At 40.8% G+C, this 27998-nt stretch overlaps 1 protein-coding gene across 3 annotated transcripts; it reads left to right on the top strand.

Annotated features, from left to right (window-relative positions):
- Window positions 1-22: 22 nt before the first annotated feature.
- On the top strand, window positions 23-24387 carry mcm3 (minichromosome maintenance complex component 3). 3 transcript variants are annotated; one of them, XM_031904049.1, is made up of 17 exons: window positions 25-143; window positions 297-409; window positions 3414-3655; window positions 4851-4981; window positions 5166-5404; window positions 6006-6114; window positions 6209-6362; window positions 6963-7094; window positions 9425-9633; window positions 10226-10400; window positions 10996-11119; window positions 11320-11473; window positions 12073-12213; window positions 12809-12894; window positions 20926-21020; window positions 23582-23657; window positions 24073-24387. In XM_031904049.1, the coding sequence occupies exons 1-17, from the start codon at window positions 66-68 to the stop codon at window positions 24269-24271; spliced, it is 2457 nt and encodes an 818-aa protein (XP_031759909.1). In that variant the 5' UTR covers window positions 25-65; the 3' UTR covers window positions 24272-24387. The 3 variants fall into 3 exon arrangements, with proteins under 3 accessions (XP_031759910.1, XP_031759909.1, XP_002934165.2); XM_002934119.5 differs by having other exon boundaries at window positions 28-143; window positions 3447-3655; XM_031904050.1 differs by lacking the exon at window positions 23582-23657 and having other exon boundaries at window positions 23-143.
- Window positions 24388-27998: the final 3611 nt, after the last annotated feature.

Here is a 27998-nt window from a genome sequence, read left to right as displayed (position 1 = left end):
TCACATGACCAACCACAGGCTATAATGGGACAACAGGTGCTGGCCCCTGCCTGAAATGTAACACAATGGATCACGGGGCTGGGTTTGAGGATCATGAGCTGCGGGAGGCACAGAGGGAATATCTAGATTTCCTGGATGATGATGTGCGTAACTCTCGTTAATACTATGCCTTACAATAAGTCGCATAATGTTAGCTGATACAAAATACAAGACTTTCCTATGCAGTATATTGCCTTTCAACTTGTCCCACTAATGCAGTTAGAGTAATCACTTACTCCTTTTACTCCACATTACAGCAAGATCAAGGCCTTTACCATGGCAAGGTTAGAGACATGATTGGCTCCAACGAGCACCGGCTGATCATCAACCTGAATGATGTGAGACGGAAGAATGAGAAGAGAGCAAACCTGTGAGTGGGGCTGGGAGGGACTCTGTGTCTTAAATGGCTTTCTGGGATTTACAGTTCTAAATCAGTGGCAGGGGTTGCCAATTTGGGGAGCTGTGGCAAGTTTTCAAAGTACAAATGTGCCAAGCATGGGTTCAGTTAGTCTTTGGAGCCTCAGCAAGTTTGTACTTTGGAAACACATCAATGTTTTTTCTAATCTAGTGTACCTTTCCCTGTGCATGATGGGTAATTGTAGTTTTTGTTTACGCAGCATGCAATGGGACTGACTTGTAGAAAATAAACTTTTTTTTTTTTTGCTCCATTTCAAACAATTCACTGTCTGCACTATAATCTTCGTGCTGAATTTAGTATGTGATTGTACTACTACTACTACTTTGTAATGTGGGGGGAGGGGATCTGGCATTTGCACTTGATCTTTAAACTGGGGCAAATGACACTTGTAGTTCAGCACAGCAATATGTATATCATGTTGAGGGTTAATTCAGTATTCTGAATCCTTTACTCCAGTGACATACCTCTGCCAACTTTGCAAGATGAGACCGGATGCCATTTCCTGTATTATATAAAGTACTGCTGCCTGGATACTGAGAGGGCAGAGAGCACAGATGGTTTGGGGAGCAAGGTTGGGCCTGCAATGGTCTGCCATGAGATGCTTGAATGTTGCTTTTGGCTAGTTTTGGGCTGATTTTGAAAATTACACCTAGCAACCCTTGTTGGTGGGGAAGTTGTAGGCTGAATATGATAAAGTAATGGCAAAAAAACATAGAAATAGTAAATAGAGAGACAACATTACACCGAGATCCCATTAAGGCTGCAAAATCCATCTAATTGTGCTGTGCCTTCATAAGCCTACATCAGCATTCTAAATACAAACACACATTTTGGAGCTGGTGGTTGTAAGGTCACTGTATTCCCATATACCTTGTGAGCATTCAGAATCCCCTAAATCTATAGTGGGAATGAGCCCTGTCTGCTCCAACACAACTGCCAGTATCAGTATGAGCTTGTGCTGTAGTTGTGTCCAGACTGGGAATCAAAATAGGCCCTGGCATTTTGAATACACAGAGGCCCAAACGGCCCCCCACCACAGGCCAACCAAATAGTGACTGTATGTGGCTTCTTACAGCAGCCCCTCTGGCACTTGCCAGAATCCACTGACGCAATGTAAAGGAGTAGCACTGAGTTAGTTTTGTTTGGTTTTGTATTTTGTACCTCTGTTCCACAAGGCAGCGGGGCAGTCATCCAGGTGGTGCAGTTGTATTGTGCACCATTATGGGAAAATGTATTCCAATGTACCAAAATTGTATTTTCCTGACTATCCATGAAAGTATTTCTTCTTGGGTTATTCCATCTGCTGAAAGTACATAATTAAAAAGTAATTATGCAACCACACTAGCTACCCTCATCTATATACAGATCCACCCAAGAAAGTTTACATTTTTTTTTTTTTTTTAAGCCGTAGTCCGTTGCTTCACTTTGTAATTCTGTCCTATATGTGGGTGGAAAAATCTAGTGTGTCAAGTGTAGTCATACACTGAACAAAACACGGGTTTATAATATTAGTATGTAGCCCACCTCCGGGTGTGACCAGTATTTATGTATTTACTAGCAATGTTTGGGCTGACACGCACAAGTGCCTCAGGTCACGGGCGGTTTTGGGCCCAGCTTTTCCTGCCGTCTTTCCAGCAGCGCCTATTTATATATGTGTGCCTGCCTTGCCCAGCCCCCTCCATGACGTCAGAGATGGGCAGGTCGGCGCGGGTATATAAATAGCCAGAGAACAGCGGGCCGGGTTGGGAGAGGGGTGGTTGTGGGTCGAATTTTTGTCGACTAATGTATACTCCAGTACACTCAGTAACACCCTGTCCCAACATGACCACAGTAATGTAGTTAAATAATTTATATTATGTAATAAAGGACACTATGTTGGCCCAGGAGCAGTAACAGATAGAAACCAATCAGCAGGTAGCATTTACTGGTCACATGTTTAAAAATATACATCTTATTTGTTGCTATGGGTTACTGCTCCTGGGCAAACTTTTATTACATATGAGGGATAGATGTCTTTTTATTACTCAAGTAGAAAAAAGCAGGAATCTGAATAGAACAAACATAATTAACAGATTATTATTAATAAACAATAACACAATATAAATCAATAATACAGAGTTATAAGGATGCTGTCATGACTTAAATTCTCTCCCAACAGTTTGAATGATTTATGGAATTTGCAGCCCTTATAAAGTTTCTCCAATGGGTTGTTATTGGTCCCTAAGAGGCCGGTTAGCAGGATACAGTTAGGTTGGCAGCTCCGGTTGTATTCACTTACAGTACCACACTATCCTTCCAGATAAGGAACAGCCTAACAATGCATATAGCTCAGCAGCAGCAGAGATTATGAAGGCCTAATGGGTACACAGCCCCCCAATAGAGGAGAATGCTGGCAGGTTACTTACAGTCTGTGCTGCTAAATTACTGGATCTCTCTGTGCAGCAGATCTGGGCTAAGAGCAGGCAGCTTTGTTAGTAGATGGAACCACCTTGATCTCTGCAATCCTCCAGCCTGGGGCCTTCCTGTCAGACAGCTTCCCCTGTTTCCTATAAGGCTAGTACAGACACAGCTCTCACATGTGCTTGTCCAAAGCTGTGGTGGCAGAGTCAGCTCCTCTCCCTGTGTAGCAGGATTCTACTGGATCAGGGACCAAAGCAGGCACAGTAGCATTACAGCACTCAGAGCCCATCCACCCCTGCTGTCCCACAACTCTCTCCTTTCATACAGTAGACAAAGAGGGCTGTACCACCATAAACATGTTGTGCCCTTTTTCATGATTGGTAGTTATCAAAGCACCCGCAGGATCTCAGTTCTGCTGCATGCTGGGAAATGTAGTTCTGTTATCTATCCATACATACATTATTGAAAAAAACAGGTTTCTTGTGGTGAGTTGCTGTTTGTATTTCACACTTAAATTAGTGGTGTTACCAAGTGCATTTTCATCTATTTCATGCAGTACTAATCGCAGATATTGGCGGCTGATTTTCAGGTTGCTGAATAACGCGTTTGGAGAAACTATCGCTTTTCAGCGGGCATTAAAAGATCTGGTGGCTTCCATTGATGCAACGTATGCCAAGCAGTTTGAGGAGTTCAGCGTTGGATTTGAAGGCAGTTTTGGCAGCAAGCATGTCTCTCCCCGCACCCTAACAGCCAGTCTCCTGGGCTCTTTGGTTTGTGTGGAAGGGATAGTGACCAAATGTAAATATGCTTCATCTTGTTTCTACTCCTGACAGCAAACATATATACATGTGGTGTTTATATAGTAAAACTTTATTAGTGACCACAATATTATTGTAAACAGCAGTGTATGTATTTAGGGATACATATGGTCATTATCTTGTTTAAGTGTGCAAGCCTCTGCTTGATTGTGGTATCATAGTTATAATTATGAAATACAAAAATCAATCCTTATATTTTACAATAGAGGGTACCTTATTCCCTATATCCCAGGTGTTCTTTGGTCTTCTCAGAACTTACTGCATATCAACAGCAGATCAATATTTACCATAAATATGCTCCAACAGGTGAGAAAAGAACTAGTAGACAATCTCTGTACTAAATAGCCATTCGTTCCTGGTAGCTAGAATGGATACTAAGACTATTTTAAAAAAGTACATAGAATAGCATTTCAAAACTGCACCGCATCCCTCTACTATAATATAGTACAGGTATAGGACCTGTTATCCAAAATGCTCGGGACCAAGGGTATTGTGGGTAAGGGGTCTGGTACACAGGGAGTCTCCTCTCAAGGCAACTCACTGAAATCGCGCTGCCGCGTATGCCATCCCACCGGCAATTTACATTTTCGCCGGTGGGATGGCATTTCGGGGAGATTAGTCGCTCGCGAACAGGGAGATTTGTCGTGGGCAACTAATCTCCCCGTGTTCCAGAGCCCTAAGGGGTCTTCTGTAATTTGGATCTTCATACCTTGGTCTATTAAGTCTACTAAAAAATCAACAAAACATTGATTTAACCTGATAGGATTGTTTTGCCTCGGATAAGGATTATTTATATCTTAGTTGGGATCAAGTACAAGGTACTGTTTTATTATTACAGAGCAAAAGGAAATCGGTTTTAAAATTCTGAATTATTTGATTAAAATGGAGTCTATGGGAGATGGGCTTTCAGTAATTCGGAGCTTTCCGGATAAGGGATCCCATACCTGTAAATTTCTTTTATTCTGTAACCTTTGTTAAAATAGTTAGATCAGTGTTAATAAATGTAAAGGTAACTGCATAGCTGCTTAACTTGCTGGCACTGTATAAATGATGAAACTGATGTTTATATACCAACGCAGTGTCCTTATTCCTTACTTCATTGTGGCTGAGTATAAGCTCAAGGTTACATAGGCCATGATTTATTGAGAGAAATATTTCTGTTCCCCAATTCACAGGTTCCTTGGTAAGACCCAAAGTGTTGCGTAGTGTCCATTATTGTCCGGCAACAAAAAAAACCCTTGAAAGGAAATACACAGACCTGACATCCCTGGAAGCATTCCCTTCCAGCTCCATTTATCCTACAAAGGTAAAATAATAAGGCAAGTTGTAGCATTGCCAAAATGAAGTTTGACTTGGCTTTCAGAAAAGTAGTTAGGGGGAGAAAGTCTGAAACTGTCAGCACTATATCTTAGCAAGGTAAGCCCAATAACATTTGTATTGTTTGCTAAATCCATAATTACCTAGTATTATGCCCCTTGTATGTTTTTTAGGATGAGGAAAACAACCCCCTGGAAACAGAATATGGGCTGAGCACTTACAGAGACCATCAGACTTTGAGCATTCAAGAAATGCCAGAAAAGGCCCCGGCTGGGCAGCTTCCCCGCTCTGTTGACATTATTGCAGATGACGATCTAGTGGATAAATGTAAACCGGGTGACAGAGTGCAGATAGTAGGAATATACCGTTGCCTACCATCCAAACAAGGGGGCTTCACATCTGGAACTTTCAGGTATGATTTAAAAAGTTTATTAAGGCTTCATAGGCTTCATATATGACATCATTTTAATATAATCAGGCCCTCAAACATTCTGTATGAGAAATAATTGGCTAACTGAGAAATTGTATAAAGGGTATGGTAAGTTTTTATATATTTTTTTGCTTAATGAAAGCAAATTTCTAAGTATTATTTTTTTATAAATGTAAAATATTTATTGGTTTCAAAGTTAATTATAATGAAACTGATATTGAAGTCCCCTTGGTATTTCACTGCTTGTTCGGACTACATGTTCATCTGAAACAATGTTGCCTTAGTCAGCAGTGTAGAACAGAGAGCAATTACAAATAACTTTAAAATCATTCACCATTTGTAATTAGTGCACATTAAAATACAATTTGCTTGCATTATGCAAATATCTAATTGTGCCATCCTTTAAGGAGGCTAAAGTAATAATTAATGGTTAAAATATGTTGCCTGCAGATATGGCTTCTACCTTTGTCTTCTGGAGATATACTGAATATTAGTGTTTATGCAGCAAGTGTGGTCATGTTAATACAGTTTGTATGATACCCTTTGGCATGTGTATTTTATGTGTTATAATTATCTCATTTAGGACCATTTTATTGGCTAATAACATTAAACTGATGAGTAAGGAGATTGCTCCAACATTTTCAGCTGATGATGTAGCTAAAATCAAGAAATTCTGCAAAGCTCACTCCAAAGTAAGGAAAGAATTATCCTCCATTTACTTATTATTATTATTATTATTATTATTATTATTATGCATTGCTACTTTTGTTTTCTTTATTTTATCAGGACATATTTGAACATTTAAGCAAATCCCTGGCACCCAGTATTCATGGCCACGAGTACATTAAGAAGGCCATTTTGTGTATGCTTCTTGGGGGAAATGAGAAGGTTCTTGACAATGGCACACGTATAAGAGGAGATATTAATGTTCTCTTAATAGGTAAACCATTTATATGTGTATGTACAAGCATTGCCATGCAATCTGTTGTCCAAATATCTGCAACTCCAACCAACATGGGTCATGCAGATACTGCATTGTACAAGTGGCAACACTTTTCTGCCATAGTCTTGTGTTTTGAGTACAAAGACCACCTGAAGCTTCCTATACACATTTGATGACTTTTCAGAAATCTAAATTTTTCATAGTGAATATGGCACTTTGAAAGTGAACAGCAAATCATTTTTTAAAACTAATGTTGATCGACTTGTTCTGGCTCTACTGGAAATTTTGCAAATACTTCAACAAAGGATAATGTGAAAAGGAACCTATTCTAACTTTCGAGCCTGGCCTCTGATCTTGGCCTGTTGGAAATGTGTGTATGCTTAGTTTTCTGAAGAAAGTAGAGAAACAGAGCTTAGGCATGATTACTGTAGTCCTTACTGGGACACACTGCAAAGTCTAGAAGTCATTTCTGCAGTTGGATACCTGACAATTCTTATTATCTTTGCATAAAGACATCATCTTTTTTTATAGTTTTGTTACAGAAAAGTTAAAAAAACAAAAAAAAATTTTTAAAGTGGGTAATTCTCTCTTAACTAGGAGATCCCTCTGTTGCCAAGTCTCAGCTATTGCGGTATGTACTGTACACAGCTCCACGAGCCATCCCTACCACTGGTAGAGGGTCCTCTGGAGTAGGGTTAACAGCAGCTGTCACAACTGATCAGGAAACTGGTGAGTTATGTATTTTAATAAAATGATTCTTGCCTTGCATACACTAACAATTTAACACTCACACTAATACTGTGCATATTTCTAATACTGTGCATATTTTTTGTTTTTTTTTCGTTAATTTCTGCAACTTTTTTGTACTTTGCGACAATTTGTGCAACAATTTTATTTGACGAAGAGTGTACGAAAGTTACGGATTCATTCAAGCTGCAGTATCGTGACTTTCCTTTGGCCAGGTTACAGCTGCAGAGTGCCATTGGGGCTGATTCACTAAAAGTCAAAAAAACGAGTGCTATTTATAGCACGCGTTAAAAATATTATCACTTTTTTTGCAAGTTCATGATCGATTCACTAAAAGGACACTTGTCTGAATTAAGAAGCAATGTTCTTGGCATTATTTATCTGGTGATGAGTGATTAAGCAATATTTTAACACATGCACGGTAATTTCCGTCGCGTGCGATATTTTTCGCCGCACTTGATATTAGCGTACGCTATTACGCACTTAGCAGTTACTTCTTGAAAATTACCATTTCCCTGAAAACACAAGCATGCATCACTCTAGGAAGATCACATACTTGAAAAAATCCAACTGAAAACTCCATCTTGTCACCACAGACAATCGCCAGCTGCAATTTTGTTCAGTAACGCCTACTCCTGGGAGGCGTTAAGTTTCACAGTAATTATCGCCACATTTTACCCGTTTAATGCTTCATATGTGTTTGTGAATCGTGTGTTAGTATTGTTTCTATGTGCTAATTACTACAATGTGATAAAAATAACGTGTTGCGATAATGCGCTTTTTAACGCATGCGATATGATAACGCATGTGAAGTTATGTTGATGAATCGGTACTTATTTATTACATGCTTTTTAACCCAAAAAAGTATGCGATAAGTGTTAACGACCTTTAGTGAATCGGCCCCATTGAGTTCTATGGGAGGCTTCCAAAAACATGCACTGAAGGTTCAAAGTCAGAAATGTTTTTGCGCGGTTTGATTGTTCGGATAGGAAAATTTTGATATTTTCTTACGACCACAATGCAAATTTTCGTGAAATTAACAAACGTCAAAAATTTTCGTATTTAATACGAATTTTTCCGAAATTCAGACTTTGATATATCAGCCCCTGTGTATGTCATTTCATATTTAGCCTTTAGATGGTGCTGTCTGATAGCAAGGAGAATTCTGCCATGAAAACAATTTTCACCAGAGTAGGATTCACAATTCTAGAAACTCGCCAAAAACCCTGAAACTCGCCAAACTCAAATGAGTACTTATTAAAAAGTAAAATCACATTTAGAAAACTTGATCCAAAAAATTGCCTTGCACTACTTCCATTGATCTACATGCACTGAGCTTTTAAATGCCAAATTTTTACAGTCGAGTTTAAGTTGAAAAGCACTTTTGAAAAGAGCTGAATCATATTTCAAGAGCACATCTCCCATTTCACATCAGTAAATGTTGCCCTTATACATCTTTCCCCTTGAGCCACCATTTTGTCATGGTCTGTGTGCTTCCCCCAGAGATCACCTGAGAGGAAATAATGCAGCTCTGCTTGTTTGGCAAGGTATGTCCACCTTGAATTGGGCGATACTGGCATGATCTGGTTGTTTGGCAAGGTTGCCACACAAGCTGCTCTTTACATGACATGTCCACCTTGAGTTGGGCAATATTGGGATGATCTGATTGTTTGGCCCAATGGCTTAATGATTGGATCACAATAAGAGAAGGATTTTTAAACCTGTATAGTCCTCCTCTGGCTAAATATTTGTCAGGCAGACCTGTCTGAGCCAAATCCGCAGTTTAAATCTGCCTGTGTATGGCCCCCTTAAGGCTTTTGCTGCTAAAAAAGCTACTCTTATAAGAAAAGAATTTATCTTTGTATATACAATATTTATATATAAAGTTGCCAGTTTATGGCTGTGTTTTTAGAACCTCATTCATGGGGAGGTCAACAACTACATTTTGTGCTAAAAAAACAAAAAAAACCCACACCCAAAACCCCATGTATCTCGGGCCCCTTCCTTCAGTGCTTCATGGCAGTTTACAAATAAACAGCACTGACATCCGCTGCTGATCCCTTACCACTCGGGTGTCCCTGTCAGTTGCTTTGTTTGGCACAACCCACCCCCAATGAAGATACTCCACATGCCTGGTGCAAGGGATCCCTGGGAAAATGACTTAAATTGAAAATATCCTTGGGCTAATTCAGAAGAAGTGTTAGCCTGGAATTTTAATTTTACCTTTCCTTCTCTAATAAAACATGGTAAACATCAAAATAGTATTGTAACTTTTGATGTGGATACTGAATTGCAATTTAATTGTTTTGCAGGGGAAAGGCGCTTGGAAGCTGGGGCCATGGTGCTTGCAGACAGAGGTGTGGTGTGCATTGATGAATTTGACAAAATGTCTGATATGGACAGGACTGCAATCCATGAGGTGATGGAGCAGGGTCGTGTAACAATTGCGAAAGCAGGGATCCAAGCACGATTAAACGCCCGATGTAGTGTACTGGCAGCAGCAAATCCTGTTTATGGAAGGGTATGTCTGCAGAAGGTGTTCAGTGGGGTTGATTTGGAATATTGATGTAATATGTATCATTTATTGTCTGTTATTATATGGAATTTTTACATTAGAAAAATCTGACCCATAATTAATATTTGAAATCTTTTCATATGTAAAATTAGTACCTGGCAGATTTCTGTTGAAAACATTTTTTCAATTGTATTAACATGCAAGTGCAATGGTGGAGTGATGTCAAAAGTTCATATCTGTGACCAATGTAATGGTATTCTGTATTGTATAAGAAGTTGTGATCTCTGCCATAAAGTGTCACCGAAAATGATGGCTTTTTAGATGAAGGAAGGACACAATCCTCTGCCAACATAAAAGTTGACTAAGCATTTTAGAACTGAAGCAATGCATTTATTCCATACTTCACTGCGTTACCAAACCTTGCACATTGTATAGCAATGTATAACAAAACAAGTTGTTGGTTCTTTTTGACAATGATGGCTTTTTAGCCCAGAGCCATATAGCAAAAAGGTCTAAACTCCTACTTGGTTGGAATGTTTGGTTCTGTAAAGCAAACTAGACGTGAGGGTGCTGATGGGTAATGTTTTTGTCCCAACAGTATGATCAATATAGAACTCCCATGGAGAACATTGGTTTGCAAGATTCTCTGCTTTCAAGATTTGACTTGCTTTTTATTGTCCTGGACAAAATGGATGCAGAAAACGATCGAGAAATTGCTGACCATGTTCTGAGGATGCATAGATATAGAACTCCAGGGGAACAAGATGGTTATGGTACAAAAAAATTCTCATTGTTCAATAGTCAAAGGAACAAATGTTTTATTTTTCCAAATTTAACATTCTTTATAACTTAATTGTTGTTGTCAGACTTTTATCTAAGACCATAAGCAAAATGGCTTTAAAGAAAAGTCAGCGTGACTTTATTTATATTTAAATTAGGGCAAGGAACAAAAAGAGAAATCTATATGTGCATTTATATACATAGAGCCTAATTTATTAATTATAGTTAGGGATGGGTACTTAGAGATGTGTGTGCTGGCTCAAAACCCACAGGTTAGGGCTTGCTACTTAGTCCTTGGGCCCTTAACTTTGAAATCTGGCCCTGCCTCAGAAGGGCTGAGTTGCCTGATACTTTAAAAGACCGCACCACTGCCAGGATTTGAATGTAGACAGCCTTGGAAACAGAGTCACTATTTCTTTTAAGGAACAACATTTTTGTGAAAATCTGTACTAACTTTTACTTTGGGCAGTTTAATATCCTTTATCTAGGAATTAGAATAAAAAGCGTACTTCTGTATACTTCTCTGCAACCTTATTTTCTTTTTTCCTCCACCAAGAATAAATTGCCATATTGTGTGTTTTATTCCAGCATTGCCTCTTGGATGCAGTGTTGAGATCTTTGCTACAGATGATCCAAATGCCTCAGATGTTACAGATCAAGAGCTGCAGATTTATGAGAAACATGACAATTTACTTCATGGGCCACGTAAAAAGTTAGTATGGCTTTAATTTTGTGAGTGTGTGACCACAAGATAATTAGATGCTGTGTTCCATTTTATCTGCTGGCAGGTTGTGATTACCCCACAAATTTACATCCGTTTTATATGTAGTTTAATATAATTCATTTATACTGTATGAAGCAATGTTTTATAAAGTCGGACTAATGCTCTGTTTTCCTTTCCCCTTTCCTTAGCAAGTCAAAGATTGTGAGCATGCAGTTTATTCGGAAGTATATCCATGTTGCTAAACTGATTAAGCCTGTCCTGACTCCCGAGGCTGCGGACTACATATCTCAGGAATATGCCAAGATCCGGAACCACGATCAGATAAATAATGATAGTGCCAGGGTATGTGTGTTATACTGCCACCCTGATTCTGTTTAAAATAGAAATAATACTCCCAAGTTGTATAGAAAATGCAAGAAAAGCTGCCTGTCAATAGTCACCAGCTGTTTGTTATTGTCACAGCTATTAGTAAATCTTGACACATTCATGAAACTGCGTAAGAAATAAGTGAGGTTTCAGAACCATGACAGGAAAGTAGTCTGTTCTGAGAGAAGGGATTTTCACACTGAGTTATAAGTGTAGCGTCAGAGTAGAAGGCACAGCCATTGTGACTTTCATTCCCTCCCACATTGTTTTTATTTTATATGGATTCTTGAGAATTTCTGTTAGAGATTGTGGTTTTATAGTTTCACATACCTATTAGAATTTCTATGGAAAAAGCTAAAGTAACCTCATCCAACATCCTCTTTCATGAGAAAAGTTGGTCTATTTCCAGTCCCACAGACTCAGTCTTTGTCTACAAAGCAAGTAACCTGATTGTTTCTGGCTTATTTTCCACCAATATAGTTTACTCATGTGAGGCTTGAGCATTACATTTTTAATACACAATATTCTTTATTTTTTTTTCTGGAAGAAGTTGGTAATATGTGATCTGTATTTAGACTATGCCAGTTACTGCCAGAGCACTGGAAACCATGATCAGATTGGCCACTGCTCACGCTAAGGTCAGAATGAGCAAAACCATTGAGCGACAGGATGCTGAAACTGCCCTTGAGCTGGTACAGTTTGCTTATTTCAAGAAGGTAAATGTAGTTCTGTAAGGTATAGCCACATCAAAATGCTCTTTCTAGTATTGCAACTGTGCAATCACTCAGATTATGGGAATATGGATATGCAAGCACATTTATTATCTTAGTGCCTATTATTACCAAGTATTCATTGTGCACCATATTCCAATGAATTCACACTGTACACATGCTCTTGCAGTCTAAAATTGCGTATTTACCAGTGCTGAAATATAATTTTGTGAATGAATGATAGGTATAAAAAAACAGTTAATTTATTGTATTTTAGGGCAAATACAAACACAGCCACTAAGTAGCAACTACTTGTCACGGCAACTAAACGCAAATAAATATCCTGCCATAGACAATCCTGAGAGTTGCCTCTGCTGTAACACAGGTAGATACAATTATCAGTAAATGATCAGCATTGTCTATTTTTGTAGCCATAATAAGTAGCTGTTACTAGTAGCTCTGTGTGTCTTCACCCTTATACAAGCTGTAGTTGTGTGTTTGTATACCAGTGTGGCTTGTACTCATTAAAAAAACATTTTCCAGTCAAATTTCACAGCAACATTGGTGGTACATGTATCATGATCTAAAGTTGTACATTTAGGTCTTAGCAAAGGATAAAAAGAAAACTGACAAGGATCTGCATGATGAAATCTTAAGTCAAGACTCGGCAAGCCAAGAGAGCATTCGGTAAGTTACAGACTATCATTTTCTTCAGTGTTATGGTGAGACGCAAAAATGGGGCTATAGTAATTTGGTTCATGGTAAAAAACATCTGTTTAAAATATATACTGAGCTTTCTGTCAATTGCAAGGGACACACCCAATGGGGCAGAACTACTACATAGACAGTTACCTGGCTGGTCGGCTGGAACTCCTAATGAATGATAAACATGGGCTTTCTATGTGCAAATACTGGTGCTGTTTTTTTCTACCCAATATTGCTTGGATAATGTAATTTTGCAGTGCATAGTCATATATAGCTGAACAGGTTGTTTGCTGGTTTGGCTGACTGCTAAATATATATACACCAGTATGATCATGGGCCAGACAGATTTAACCAACAAATATTTATATGATTCTAATGGTAATTTGGGTTATCTGGACTTGTACTCCTTGGAAAATGTCAAGCAGGGTTGATTGCATCTGTGCACATGATACTTTATTAAAGCAGGCAATAGGGCTGATTCACTAAAGTGCGGTAAAACGTGCGCTATTTATAGAATGCGGTAAAATTTATCGCTTATTTTTATGACTTAACGCACGATTCACTAAATGGACAGGCTCGTTAAATTAGACACGATGCTGTTTGCGTTATTTAACTCGAAGACGATTTTCATGCATTATTTTACGTGACGCGCACTAATTAACGTGTGCGCGCTAATTTACACATGTGCGGTGATAGACGCACGTGGTACCACATGACCGATGCCATTTTGTGCAGTTGCGCTGTGAGAGTGTAGAGGGAGAGCGCGGAAGGTGGTGCATGATTGGCACAGCAAGAAAAACTGACCCAAGCGATGGAGAGCAGTGTTGGAGGCAGCAGTGGCACAGGGAAAAAGGTGGCAAAAAGGAGGGAACGCCTTGCAAGTGTTCCAGCTGCTTTGTCACCCAGCTCTGACAGTGACACAGAGAGGCCTGCCTACCTCGGTAGCCCTGATGTGTCTGATGTGGAGGGCACAGACATGGATTATTGCCCAGAGGAAGCCAGTGGAGAGTGAAGAGCTTCAACCACCATCATCACCAAAAAGGAGCAGGAAAAGCAAAATGCAGGAGAGCAGGCTCTGTAATCTCAAATTTACGGAATTTGAGAATGAGGCATTGGTGGAGAGGCTTGTGCCAGTCTTTGACAAGCTAATTGGCAAATATGCTTGCAAGATGCCGACGGCAGTCAAAACAAAGGCCTGGAGGGACATCACAGACCATGTTAATAGTTTAGGGGTAGTGTCCAACACTGCAAAAAGCGCTATCAGGACATAAAGAGGGTCCTGAAAAAAAAGCTGGCAGAGGACTCCAGATACAGGTAAATGGTACATTCATCTTTCTATTTAACACTTGCTCATCTGCTTTTCTCCTCAATCTGCTTTTCCTTTTGGCTTACTGTCTTTCCTTCCTTTTTGCCTTCTTTCCTGCTTACTTTACTTGTATGTATGTATGTATGGCATGCCTATTATTATGTGCGCAACTTATGTCCTCAAAGCTGTGGAATACAACAACAAATTAGGACAGTAAATAGGGGGGTCATTTAAGAAATATTTTCAAAAATACTTCATGCCCTGTACTCTTCTTTATGAAGCCGAATTATTGTGAAAGCATTGTTTAATACAGAGTATAAGGGAGAGCCCTGGGAGTTAGCGAGGCCACTTAGTTACATAGTTACATAGGATTGAAAAAAGACTAGAGTCCATCAAGTTCAACCCATCCAAGTAAACCCAGCACACCTAACCCACACCTAACAATCTATACACTCACATACATAAACTATAAATACAACCACTAGTACTAACTGTAGATATTAGTATCACAATAGCCTTGGATATTCTGATTGTTCAAGAACTCATCTAGGCCCCTCTTATAGGCATTAACAGAATCTGCCATTACCACATCTCTAGGAAGGGCATTCCCCAACCTCACTGCCCTCACTGTGAAAAACCACCTACGCTGCTTCAAATGGAAGCTCCATTCCTCTAATCTAAAGGGGTGGCCTCTGGTGCGCTGATTGTTTTTATGGGAAAAAAGAATATCCCCCATCTGCCTATAATCCCCTCTAATGTACTTGTACAGAGTAATCATGTCCCCTCGCAAGCGCCTCTTTTCCAGAGAAAACAACCCCAACCTCGACAGTCTAACCTCATAGTTTAAATCTTCCATCCCCTTAACCCAGTGGTTCTCAACCTTCCTAATGCCGCGACCCTTTAACACATTTCCTCATGTTGTGGTGACCCCCACAAAAAGGCCTGGCGCGCGCAGCGTGGCAAATTTTTTGACCACGCCCGCTTTGTGGCCACGACCCAGTTGCCACACCCCATTTTTAAAATAGTACCCACGATGGCACAATAGACAGCACCCCCATGCAGTGCCCCCCATACAGTGCCCCCCATACACAGTGCCTCATTTGCCCCCATAAACAGTACCCCCCCATAGACAGTGCCCCCAATTGACCCCATAGACCATGCCCTCAATTGCCCCACAGACAGTAGCCCCCATAGAAAGTACCCTCCATACACAATGCCCCCATACACAGTAGCCCTCATACACAGTAGCCCTCCTTACACAGTGCCCCCCCATACACAGTGCCCCCCATACACAAAGCCCCCCCATAAACAGTAGCCCTCCTTACAGTATCCCCCCATACACAGTACCCCCCCCATACACAGAGCCCCCCAATTGCCCCCATAGAGAGTACCTGCAACCGAGCGCTCCGGCACAGTCTGTTCTTGGGCTCCTGCTCCTTATTCGGCTCCTCGTACGGCGGCGACAGGACCTTTTATAAGGTTGCGCCCATGCGTACGTGTGACGTCACACGTACGCACGGGCGCAACCTTATAAAAGGAACTGTCGCCGCCATACGAGGAGCCGAATAAGAAGCAGGAGCCCAAGAACAGACGGTGCGGGAGCGGTCCGCTGCAGCCAGCGCGTCCCGCTGGCCTGGATTGTTTAATCCGGGACAGCGGGATGCGCTGTAAAAACCGGGACTGTCGCGACCCCTGAGAAAGGGTCTTTCAACCCCCAGGTTTAGAACCGCTGCCTTAACCAGTTTAGTTGCACGTCTCTGCACTCTCTCCAGCTCATTAATATCCTTCTTAAGGACTGGAGCCCAAAACTGCACTGCATACTCAAGGTGAGGCCTTACCAGGGACCTATAAAGGGGCAAAATTATGTTCTCATCCCTTGAGTCAATGCCCTTTTTTATACAAGACAGCACTTTATTTGCTTTAGTAGCCACAGAATGACACTGCCTGGAATTAGACAACTTTGTTATCAACAAAAACCCCTTCTCCATTAAAGGAACAGTAACACCAAAAAATGAAAGTGTATAAAAGTAACTAAAATATAATGTGCTGCTGCCCTGCACTGGTAAAAGTTGTGTGTTTACTTCAGAAAGTCTACTATAATTTATATAAATAAGCTGCTATGTAGCCATGGAGGCAGCCATTCAAAGGAGAAAAGGCACAGGCACATAGCAGATAACAGATAAAACACCATTGTATTCTACAGAACTTATCTGTTATCTGCTATGTAACCTGTGCCTTTTCTCCTTTTTTCCAGCTTGAATGGCTGCCCCGTGGCTACACAGCAGCTTATTATATAAATTATAGTAGTGTTACTGTAGCAAACACACCAGTTTTACCAGTGCAGGGCAACAGTGCATTATATTTTTATTACTTTAAAGCTCTTTCATTTTTTAGTGTTACTGTTCCTTTAAAGGAACAGTAACACCAAAAAATAAAAGTGTATAAAAGTAATTACAATATAATGTACTGTTGCCCTGCATTGCTACAACTGGTGTGTTTGCCTCAGAAAGACTACTATAGTTTATATAAGTTAACTGCTGTGTAGCCATGGGGGCAGCCATTCAAAGGAGAAAAGGCACAGGTTACTTAGCAGATAACAGATAAACCCCCATTATATGGGGCTTATCTACTTGTTATCTGCTATATAACCTGTGCCTTTTCTCCTTTTTTCCAGCTTGAATGGCTGCCCCCATGGCTACACAGCAGCTTATTTATATAGTAGCTTTTCTGTAGCAAAAACACCAGTTTTTTGCAGAGCAACAGCACATTATATTTAATTACTTTAAAACACTTAAATTTTTTGATGTTACTGTTCCTTTAAGGATCCCCCCAACACACTACCATTCAGTAGATAGTTCGCGTTTATATTATTTCTACCAAAGTGCATAACTTTGCACTTATCAACATTGAACCTCATTTTCCAGTTTGCTGCCCAGATTTCCAATTTTGTCAAATCGCTCTGCAAAGCGGCAGCATCCTGCATGGAACTTATAGTTTTGCACAATTTTGTGTCATCAGCAAAAATAGAAACAGTACTCTCTATGCCCACCTCCAGGTCATTAATAAACAAGTTAAAAAGCAAAGGACCAAGGACTGACCCCTGCGGTACTCCACTAACCACACTGGTCCAATTAGAAAATGTTCCATTTACCACCACTCTTTGTACTCTATCCTTCAGCCAGTTCTCTATCCAATTACAAATATTATGTTCTAGGCCAATATTCCTTAATTTGATCATTAACCTTCTGTGAGGTACTGTATCAAACGCTTTAGCAAAGTCCAAGTAGATGACATCAACTGCCATTCCAGCATTGAGGTTCCTACTCACCTCCTCATAAAAGGCGACTAAATTAGTCTGGCAAGATCTGTTACGCATAAAACCATGCTGGCACAAACTAATAGTATTGTGTAGCAACATTTAAGTAGGGTTTGCTCCTTCCATTCCTGCACAAAGAGAGCGTGAGCGGTGTAGTTTGATTCAGACAGGAATGTTGGCCAAGGTAGGTGTAATGACATTAATACAAGTGTATTTACTCTTGCAGAGAAGCTTAATATTAATGGAATACAATGTTTTGTTAAACAGATTCATTCTTACCAACACCTGGCACAAGCAGACACATAAAGTCATCTGCTCCTGTTCCAGGTATTTTTAACAAATTTTGTTGGACCTGTGTTTTGTGTTAGTCTTGTGCAATGGCATAATAGTGAATTGTGTCCGTGTATATTTCAGGTGTATCAATTACAGAAGTGCAGTGTATTGCTAATAAGATAGCTGTGTTATTGGCCAAGTGTATCTTGCTGGGTTAGGTGCAGTCAGTTCCTCTTGTACTTTTGGACAGTCAATCTTTTCAACTTGATTTTGCCCTTGCACTCTGTATGGCAAAACATTTTACCTTTTTAGTTCATTTGGAATGAATCAATGTCCACAAATAGTTTTTGCTAAATAAACTTGGTCATGTTTGTAAACAAATATCAATCATTATTGCCCATGAAGTTTGTCTGGCATCATGAACATAATAACAAAAAATTAAATAGTCTTCTTTTTTCCAAAAGGTGGACGTTCCTTGGCTGTGCTCCACTCCCCACATCCCGATCCTCTAATTGAAGGGGAAACGTTTAGTGGGGAGGCAAGCGAAAGAGGGTCACACAAATGTGGCAGCTCCCAACCCAGGCCAGAAGAGCTAATGTGGCCCCCCAGGAATCTGAGAAAGATAGGTTCCACAAATCCCTAATTAGGCATAATAAAGCCTTAATAAAAAAATTGGACACCATACATGTCGACTTGTGTGTGGCCACTAATGCCTACAATGCCAGTCAGGCACGGAAAAGCCGCACACGAGTCGGCCATGTTAAGCCTCCAGCAGGCCAGTGAGGCACGGCAAGCACAACACGAGGCTGCCATGTTAAGCCTGCAAGAGGAGCTTTTAGAACTAGAACGCCAAAAAGTCTCGTTGTTGGCTGAGCAAAATTTGCTCCTCCAAAAACAAATTGCCTTGCAAGAAAAGGCACAAAAGGCAACTGAGCCAACATGCTCTACCAGTAGAGCTAGTGGGGAGAGCACAGCTACTGCTCCTGCAGCTCCCACCAGGCAGCTTCGTCCAAGAAAATAAATGTGCCAAATTAGGGATCTGTGGAACCTATCGATTCTTATGTTTGTAAATATTTGTTTCATTTTTTGAAATTTGTGTTGCGGGTGGGGGAATCACCTGCTCAAAACATTTCTTTTGGAAGTGGTTTCCCTGTAAATAAACCTTTTTTTTTTTTTTTTTTTTTTTTTTTTTTTTTTTTTGGAGAAGTTGTTTGGTATTTCTTGTGTATGGGATTAAAGATTGTAGGTACTTACAGGAAAAGTAGTTAACAATTTGTCCCCGGACTTCACTCCCTCTGGCATCCGCACCTCGGACAGGATCTTGTGGATGTATGGGGTCCTCCAGCTCCTCAGCCACATCGCCTGGTAAGCCATGCCGGTTCACAAGATTGTGCAGTACAGCACACGCAGCCAGAATGTTGGAAACTTTAGTGGGGCTGCACATAAGGCTGCCTCCTGATTTATCCAGGCAGCGGAACCGGCTTTTAAGGACCCCAAATGTCCGCTCAATCACGGACCGCTCTCTCACATGTGCTTTGTTAAAAGCACACTCTGCCTGTGAATAGGTGTGTGCAACCTAGAGCACGGGTAGCCAGCATCTCCTGAATTAAAAAAACATGTAATAAGATGCTGCAAACAAATAAGCTGCTTCCACTCTCCCTCTGCCAAAACATGGCCCTTTTGCAACAGATGTGACAGTGTGAGACTGATAGGTGACACTACAAGTAGCTGCTTTGACTCTCCCAGTGACAAAAAAGGGCACTTAACAAATTGCGAAACAAGCTTATGGCAGGCAGGGACTGGTTTTACAGTGGGAGACAGAAAGCAAATGTGGGCAAGTTGTGCTAGACGTGACACAAATACTTTCCTAACAGCCACCCGTGAGGCATTTGTCCTGTCTCGAAAGAATGGTAAAGTGCGGACTGCCTTAGGATGTAAGCATCATGAGAGGAGCTGGGGAACCCAGACACGATGCTCATGATCTTCATATGGCCGTCACACACCACTTGTACATTAAGGGAGTGGTAACCCTTCCTGTTGCGGAAAATGTGCTCCCTGTCTTGGGGGGGGTTTAAGGCCACATGGGTGCAATCAATTGCACCCAACACATTGGGGATGCCACTTACCCCATAAAAATGCCTTCTCACAGCGTTCCACTCATTCCAATGTTGGGGGAACGAGATGAAAATCCCGGACACCGAGCGTATGGCGTCCAGGACCTGGCCAAGGCACCGCGAAAAGGTAGGCTGTGACACCCCCCCCCCTGTAAACCCCCCCAACCCTCTGGAAACTGCCAGTGGCTAAAAAGTGCAGGGAGCACAGGAGTTTTACCATTCCGGGGACGGCACGGCTTCTGCGAGTCAGTGGCTGCAGGGAAGGCACAAGCAGCTCATACAGGCTGGATATCGCCGCCCTATTGAGCCTGTAGCGCCTGACCACTTCATCCTCGCTTAAGCCCTCTAACGTGGCCCTTTCCCTGAAAATCCGAGGGCGCATCACTCTGGAAGGCTCAGGGACTTGATTTTCCTCCTCCAAATCAAGCATAAACCCCATTGCATACTCCATTTTAGGTTTTTCCACTCAAAAATGAAAAATGTGCTCTGCCCAACGCCTCCCCCAATTAGGCGCTAAAATACGCACACATTTGCACGTTAATTAACGCATTTAATGCTTTAGGTGCTTTTGTGAACCATGTGTTCGTATTCTTTTCATTTGCTAAATAACGCAATGCGTTAAAATTAACGCATGCGGTTGCACGCTAATTAACGCACGCGATATGCGACTTAACGCATGCGATAATACTATAGCGAATCACGTGTTAATTTTCGCGTCAATTTTAAAGCAAAAAAGCATGCGATAAAAATTAATGGACTTTAGTGAATCAACCCTAATATCTGCAAGGAACTGTGCAGTGGTGCATTGACATACGGACAGGTAAGGGGATCCTGCAATTTGGTGCTTGACAGAAGCAGGAGATAACTACAGGCATGGTTATGAATGTGATTGGCTGCTGGTACATGTCCAGATCCATCTCCCCAACTCTCCATTAATACACATAAGCATAGAAAATGTTTTTGGACTTTGTATTTTCAGTACATTTTGTAAATTGTTTTCACAGGAAAAGTTCTAGGCGTGCAGGAAAAATTGCTGACTCTCAAGATGATTCAATGGACCCGTACTCTTTTAGTGAGCAAGATAGCAGTCTAAATGAAAGTAAGTATGGCGTCTGCATCTTTCCATAGCAAATTCTGTTTCCTCTGATTTTTAAATTACCCGTATTCGTTGCATTCTTGCTGCATAAAGGAATATTTAGCAGTTTCTTTTGATAAAATACAAAAAACCATCACTGGCATCAATTTGACATCCCCCAGTGACTAAACAATAGGTGGACACCCATTTTTAAAAAGCTCATAACTTTCATGCACAGTGGCCACTTCCATCTTGCCCCAGGCAGGTATTCCTTGGGCGAATTCATATTTAGTGTATGCGCAGTGCAAACATTTCTGTATTATGCATGCACCAATTCGCACAGGGGAAACCTGCGGGCCTAAGGTAAGTCCATCATCATCAGTCCTGGGTAGGTTGTGAACAAGTTAATGGGGCGGTGCAAATTGGTACCACCCCTCTGCTCAGTGTACATCTAGTTTTTTATTAAGCTGTTGTACCAAGCTTTATTAAAAACAGACTAGTGTCATACACAAATATGTCTTACAAATATAGTATTCCTCATGTGATTTTCTAAAAATGGTAGAGCGTTTTATCAGTTACCAAAGTGATTTCACGGAGACAAGGTATATAAAACATCTAGCACAGCAATAAATGGGATCCCTGCCTTGGACCTGTGTTTTTTGCACTTTGCTCCTAGCACTGTCATAGTAAATGAACCCAATAGCCTTTTACGTACACCATAGGCAAAGGGAGCAGCTGTACACAAACACAAGAGGACACATAGAAACTGATAAGATTATTAGCAGATGCTTTACACATCTGTATGTCAAAAATAGCAAGTAGTCTCATGCATTATATGGGCAGAGAACTCCTCTGTGTATTGTAACATTTCACAGTAGGGGCTGCAGTGTTCAGTATTAATTCTAAAAGTGGTACTAATACAAGGTAAAGGCACCACTGACTTCATGATATAATGTACCTCTTGCAACTTCTCTGTAGTTTTCTTGCTGCTCTGTATTGTCAGGGCATAAGTTCTTTGCTGCACGGGGTATGATCTGTACTCCGTCCTAACTGGGTTGTATGTAGAATTTTTTTCTATGGACGTGTCAGGATTTCCTGATGCACATTACAGATCAGAAAGACCACTTTGCATGGAGAAGTCAGATCTTTGGTGAGCACTAGCATTGTAACAATAACTGCACAAACTTTTTCAAACTAGAAGGTGGTTTAAATTTGTGACTATTTGGGGAAAAAATACAGATTGGATTAAAAATACCATCCCCTAGTCTCTTGGAAAATACCACAATTGTAATTTTAAAGCAGTACATTTTGTTAATCCAAATGTCACTCAGTATATATAATTCCTTTAATACTTAATTGCCCCTTTAATTCATACACATAATTCCTTATATCTAAAACCCGAAAGTTGACCAACATACATAAGAAGTGCATAAAAAAATAAATGTAAAACTTCACCAATGACATAGTCATTAAAATGAGCACAAATCACAATATGATGCTTCCCAATTTATGAATAGAATTTAAGATCCATAACCATATGATTATTTTGCGAGTGAATAGTCGCACAAGGATCCTCGGTTTGCTGTTCTGCTTAGTTGAAAAGCTTCACCTGAAAAACTAGAAGGTTGAGAGTTGAAAGCTGCCATTAAGAGTCTGTATAAGTGTAAATGTATAGATGATATACACTCACCTAAAGGTTTATTAGGAACACCTGTTCAATTTCTTATTCATGCAATTATCTAATCAACCAATCACATGGCAGTTGCTTCAATGCATTTAGGGGTGTGGTCCTGGTCAAGACAATCTCCTGAACGCCAAACTGAATGTCAGAATGGGAAAGAAAGGTGATTTAAGCAATTTTAAACGTGGCATGGTTGTTGGTGCCAGACGGGCTGGTCTGAGTATTTCACAATCTGCTCAGTTACTGGGATTTTTACGCACAACCATTTCTAGGGTTTACAAAGAATGGTGTGAAAAGGGAAAAACATCCAGTATGCGGCAGTCCTGTGGGCGAAAATGCCTTGTTAATGCTAGAGGTCAGAGAAGGGTATTAGTATGGTGTTCCTAATAATCCTTTAGGTGAGTGTATATTCTAGTATTATGATACTTGATAATGTTGATTGTGAATTACCACAAACACTATAAAGGGAAACACCCCAAAACTAATTGTTAAAGATAAATTGCACTGTGATGTTCCTTCTCTTATTGACATCATGTGTGCAGGGAATTGTGGGATTGGGAGAATGCAGGCTGAAGGGAAGTGGAGGATAGTCAACTACTGTTACTTTTTTTCTCAAAGTAGTCAGCCAGATCAGCAGGAGAACAGGGGGCTAGGATTAAGTAACTTTTAAAAAATATTACATTACAAATCATGAAAAGGCTGCATATATAACTGATGTAAATTGCAAAGTTGCTTAAAATTGTGTTTGGGTGGAGTTCCCCTTTAATGACAAATGGGTGCCCTGGTTTTCTGGTTCAAACTAATGAGGGCCAATAATAACTATGAAACTGCAGCATACAGGAAGAAATGAACTGTGTTATGGGTGTATATAATGGAGCCTAACTTCACGGTTTGCTTTTTGAAGCCCTTTCTCAGAGTTTGCGACCTCAACGGAAAAAAGCAGAAAGTCAAGATATCAAGCGCTCCTTGAGTCAAAACAGGTACAGGCTCTGCTTGTCTTGCACTGGCAGTTTTTCCTGCACTGTACACTGGGGCAGAGCACATTTTATGTTGGCGATGACAGTCTGCACCATTGCACAAGATGTCACTGTTCTGTTAAATGGAAAAGGTTGCAAAATAAACTATATAAATGGAGATAACAATGGAACATGGAGAGGCACTGGAGCCAAATGTCTAGATAAAGATTGCTCAGTCTGTAAATAAGTGTTAGTATATTTTCTTGCACATCCGTGTCTTTCCTATTTCTTTAGGGTGTCTGACACATTTAATGCTTGAATGATGCAATCATTTGGGTGAGGGAGAAGCATAAATAGTTCTTGTTCATATCACCTGTATGGTGACATTTCACAGCATTTTGCAAGAACTTTTATTACTTTAGTATTTTTTTACTTTAAGAACCAAAGAATTTAAAGCTGCACTTCTGAAAACCTTCAAGACCACCCGGTCACAGTCAGTTGCAGTCAGTCAGCTGTTTGAGCTCATCAACAAGGGGAATTCAGAGCCTTTTGAACTGAGTGAAGTGAAGGAAGCGCTGGACAATATGCAGAATGACAACCAAGTCATGGTGTCAGATGATGTTGTTTTCCTAATCTAATTTATATACTAAATTTATATTTATGAAAATAGATAACCAAAAATATTTTAAGTCCTATTAAATGTTTTTGTATACAAATCCTAAATAAACTCAGAGCAAACAGTCTTCCACTAGCAGTTACATTTGTGTGTGGTGGTTTATGAACCTTTTGTATTCAGATATACAGGTATAGCAAATGTGAGTGGCTGATCAGTTGGTAACTCTAGCCAGATTATACAGACACAGTCAGTCACTGACTTTTGGCCCAGGGTATTTTGGTACCAACTACACTTAGAAGTAACCTAAACATGGCATTTGTTAAAGAGGAACCCTGCTTCCAAGCCAAAATTTGTTAAAGAGCCCCAAACAAAACAGAAACCCCTAATATATCTGAGACTGCAATCTGTTCCTAAATATGAATAAACACCATTTTATATGCTGAAATCCAACTACAAAACTTTTCTGCATCATTTGAAATCCTGGCATAGGAGAAGGGACTAAAACATTGATTACAATTTGGAACAACTTCTCCACTGCTTATAGACAGCATGCAGGAACTACATGACCCACAATGCATTGCATGGTGATGTTCCTTTCCTTATTAACATCACATGTGCAGGGAATTGTGGGAGTTGTAGGATGCAGGCTGAGGACAGCTGACACTTAGTTTTTTTAGCGCAAAAAAAAAAATTGTGAAGAAGAAAAAATCAAACTGACTTGGATTAATCTCCCCCTAAATCTCATCTGCCACGACTTCACTAAGATAAACAGACCTTAGTTTAGAAAGTCAATTGTGAGCCACTATTTCAAACCCTTTAGCAAAATCCAAATAGATCACATCTACTGCATCCCCCCTGTCCAGCTTTCTTACTTACCTCATCATAAAAAGCAAATAAATTGGTCTGACATGACCTGTCCTTCATAAAGCCATGCTGATTACTGCTCATAATGCCATTCTCCACTACATAATTTTGTATGTGATCCCTTAACAAGCCTTCAAATAACTTGCCCACCGCGGATATCAAAGTTACTGGCCTATAATTGCCAGGCTGAGATCTTAATGGCTTTTTAAATATAGGAATTATATAAGCTTTCCTCCAATCATTAGGTACTATACCAGATAAGTCTGAGAATATCAGGAATAGAGGCATGGCTAACACTGAACGAAGATCTCTCTATACCTTAGGGCAGTGCTGTCCAACTTCTACGGTGCCGAGGGCCGAAATTTCTCTAGCATACATGGTGGAGGGCCGCTAATGGAAGCCAGTTTTGACCACTCCCCTTTTTGAAACCACACCCACTTCAAACCACACCCATTTTATCACAATGGTGGTAGCACAGCAAAATCCCAAATGCTTGGTCCTTACTGTGGGGATATCAACCATCATTCATATGTGAAAGAATTATGTCATATTAAGATATACCCTTAAATTCCATATGCCTCCTCCTCCCCTGTGGATAGCAGAGCAACCCCCAGTACATAATTACACACCTTTGGGACCATTTAATGGCTATTTCCAACTTCTAACAAACTCCCACAACAAACCCCTGCCAGGTTCACCTCCCACAAGCAGCATAGGGCAAGCAGAGTATGGCACACACAGGCAGCACTCTGCCTGTCCTATGCTGTCTGTGTGTGCCATACTCTGCCTGTCCTAACCTGCCTGTATGTGCCATACTCTGCCTGCCCTACCCTTACTGTGTGTGCCATACTCTGCCTGCCCTAACCCTGCCTGTTTGTGCCATACTCTGCCTGCCCTACCCTTACTGTGTGTGCCATACTCTGCCTGCCCTACCCTGCCTGTGTGTGCCATACTCTGCCTGCCCTACCCTTACTGTGTGTGCCATACTCTGCCTGCCCTACCCTTACTGTGTGTGCCATACTCTGCCTGCCCTACCCTTACTGTGTGTGCCATACTCTGCCTGCCCTACCCTTCCTGTGTGTGCCATACTCTGCCTGCCCTACCCTTCCTGTGTGTGCCATACTCTGCCTGTCCTATGCTGTCTGTGTGTGCCATACTCTGCCTGTCCTAACCTGCCTGTATGTGCCATACTCTGCCTGCCCTACCCTTACTGTGTGTGCCATACTCTGCCTGCCCTAACCCTGCCTGTGTGTGCCATACACTGCCTGCCCTACCCTTCCTGTGTGTGCCATACTCTGCCTGCCCTACCCTTCCTGTGTGTGCCATACTCTGCCTGCCCTATGCTGCCTGTGTGTGCCATACTCTACCTGCCCTACTCTGCCTACAGTACCTATGTCTGAGGTGTGAAGAAGTGAACAATGGGAGTGATTACAGTCTGAGCCTGAGGTGTGAACACTGCAGGGGTTGAACAATGCAGAAACTAAAAGGTGTGAAAAACACAGGGGATTACATTTTTAAACAATACAGAGGGATTACAGCCTGAATCTGAGGTGAGAACCATGCAGGGGGCCAGTTAATCTCGGTACTGATACCATTTAATGCTTACTCAAAGGTAAGTCATCAAAGCAGCCAGACAGGTGGGGGGCCACACAGAGGGGGGTCGCGGGCCTCATGCCGCCAGTTGGACAGCACTGCCTTAGGGTGTATTCCATCTGGCCCCAGTGCCTTGTCCACATTAATTTTGAGTAACCCACTGACTAGTTTGATCTGAGGCAACAGTGCAGCTTTTGGGTGGGTCTTGGAACTCTGACTCCTAATGTATACACTGAAGAAAAGAACTGATTTAGTACATTTGCTTTTGTTGCCGTTGTAACCATAATGTTACCATAATTCAATGGGGCCACACTCTCAACCCACTTCTTTTTACTATTAATATACTTAAAAAAACAAAACTTTTGTGGTTAGTTTTGGCCTCTGCTGCAATGTGCTCCTCATTTCCTATCCTTGCCTTCCGGATTGCTGTTTTACATCACTTATTATAGTGTTCATATTTATTAAATGCAGCTTATGTCCCCTCTGACTTGTATGTCTTAAATAAAGTTAATAGGGGGGAAAAAAGGAAAACATTTATTATATTTCTGAATTAAGTATCACGGGGTGGTTCTTAATGCTTCTACATTTACTTATTAAATCGTTACTGTTCTTTTATTTACTTAAGATCATTTTGAACGACAACCATTGCAACAATCTGTGCTCTGAAGGACAGCCCTTAAGGAGTTTAAATCTGCTTTTCTAAAAATTAAAGGTCTTTATTGCCCCAGTGTATTGTATATTTTTGCACCAAACAATAAATGATATGACATTATGGTCACTATTACCCAGGGGTTCAACCACTTGCACAAAGTCAGGAGGTAAGGTCAGCTATATCTTGCCAATGGTTTTACACCACCTGCCCCAACGTGGTCTCTTTGCAGTAAAGAAATAGCATTCCTAGGGCCTATCTCTATTCCCTAGATCTCTTCCACCCATGACCACCTTCCAACAGGCACAACTCCTGCCCAATCCCCTTCACTATTCACTCTGTAGATGACAGGCCCAACTAATACTGTCCAGGTGCTATAGATTACCCAGCCACCAAATTATCCCATCATAAAACCAGTGCATAAAGTGCTTCGGATTCATTTATTATAGAATCACCTTCAGGGTTGTTAACAAAGATATTTGTGTGCTATAGAGAATATCCATGTGTGTGCTCTAATATAGAAGTATGGAGCATACATTTAAATAGCTAAGGTGGTTAGGGGTTATAATTAAATTATCCACTGATACTGAAAATGCTTTTCAGTTGTGTTAGGAATAATTAGCTACTGAACTATCTGTGCTCA

This window comes from Xenopus tropicalis, chromosome 6 (genome assembly GCF_000004195.4).
Source record: "Xenopus tropicalis strain Nigerian chromosome 6, UCB_Xtro_10.0, whole genome shotgun sequence".
In the NCBI taxonomy this organism is placed as follows: Eukaryota; Metazoa; Chordata; class Amphibia; order Anura; family Pipidae; genus Xenopus; species Xenopus tropicalis.
Note: the sequence above shows the minus strand (reverse complement) of the source record. Positions and strands in the feature narration are given on the sequence as shown.

Bases quoted from the DNA above. Each gene is read 5' to 3' on its own strand.
- mcm3 (XM_031904049.1), top strand. From the start codon at position 66: ATGGATCACGGGGCTGGGTTTGAGGATCATGAGCTGCGGGAGGCACAG. The intron at 410-3,413 runs GTGAGTGGGGCT...TATTTCATGCAG, and splicing joins AATGAGAAGAGAGCAAACCT to TACTAATCGCAGATATTGGC. The intron at 9,634-10,225 runs GTATGTCTGCAG...TTGTCCCAACAG, and splicing joins CAAATCCTGTTTATGGAAGG to TATGATCAATATAGAACTCC.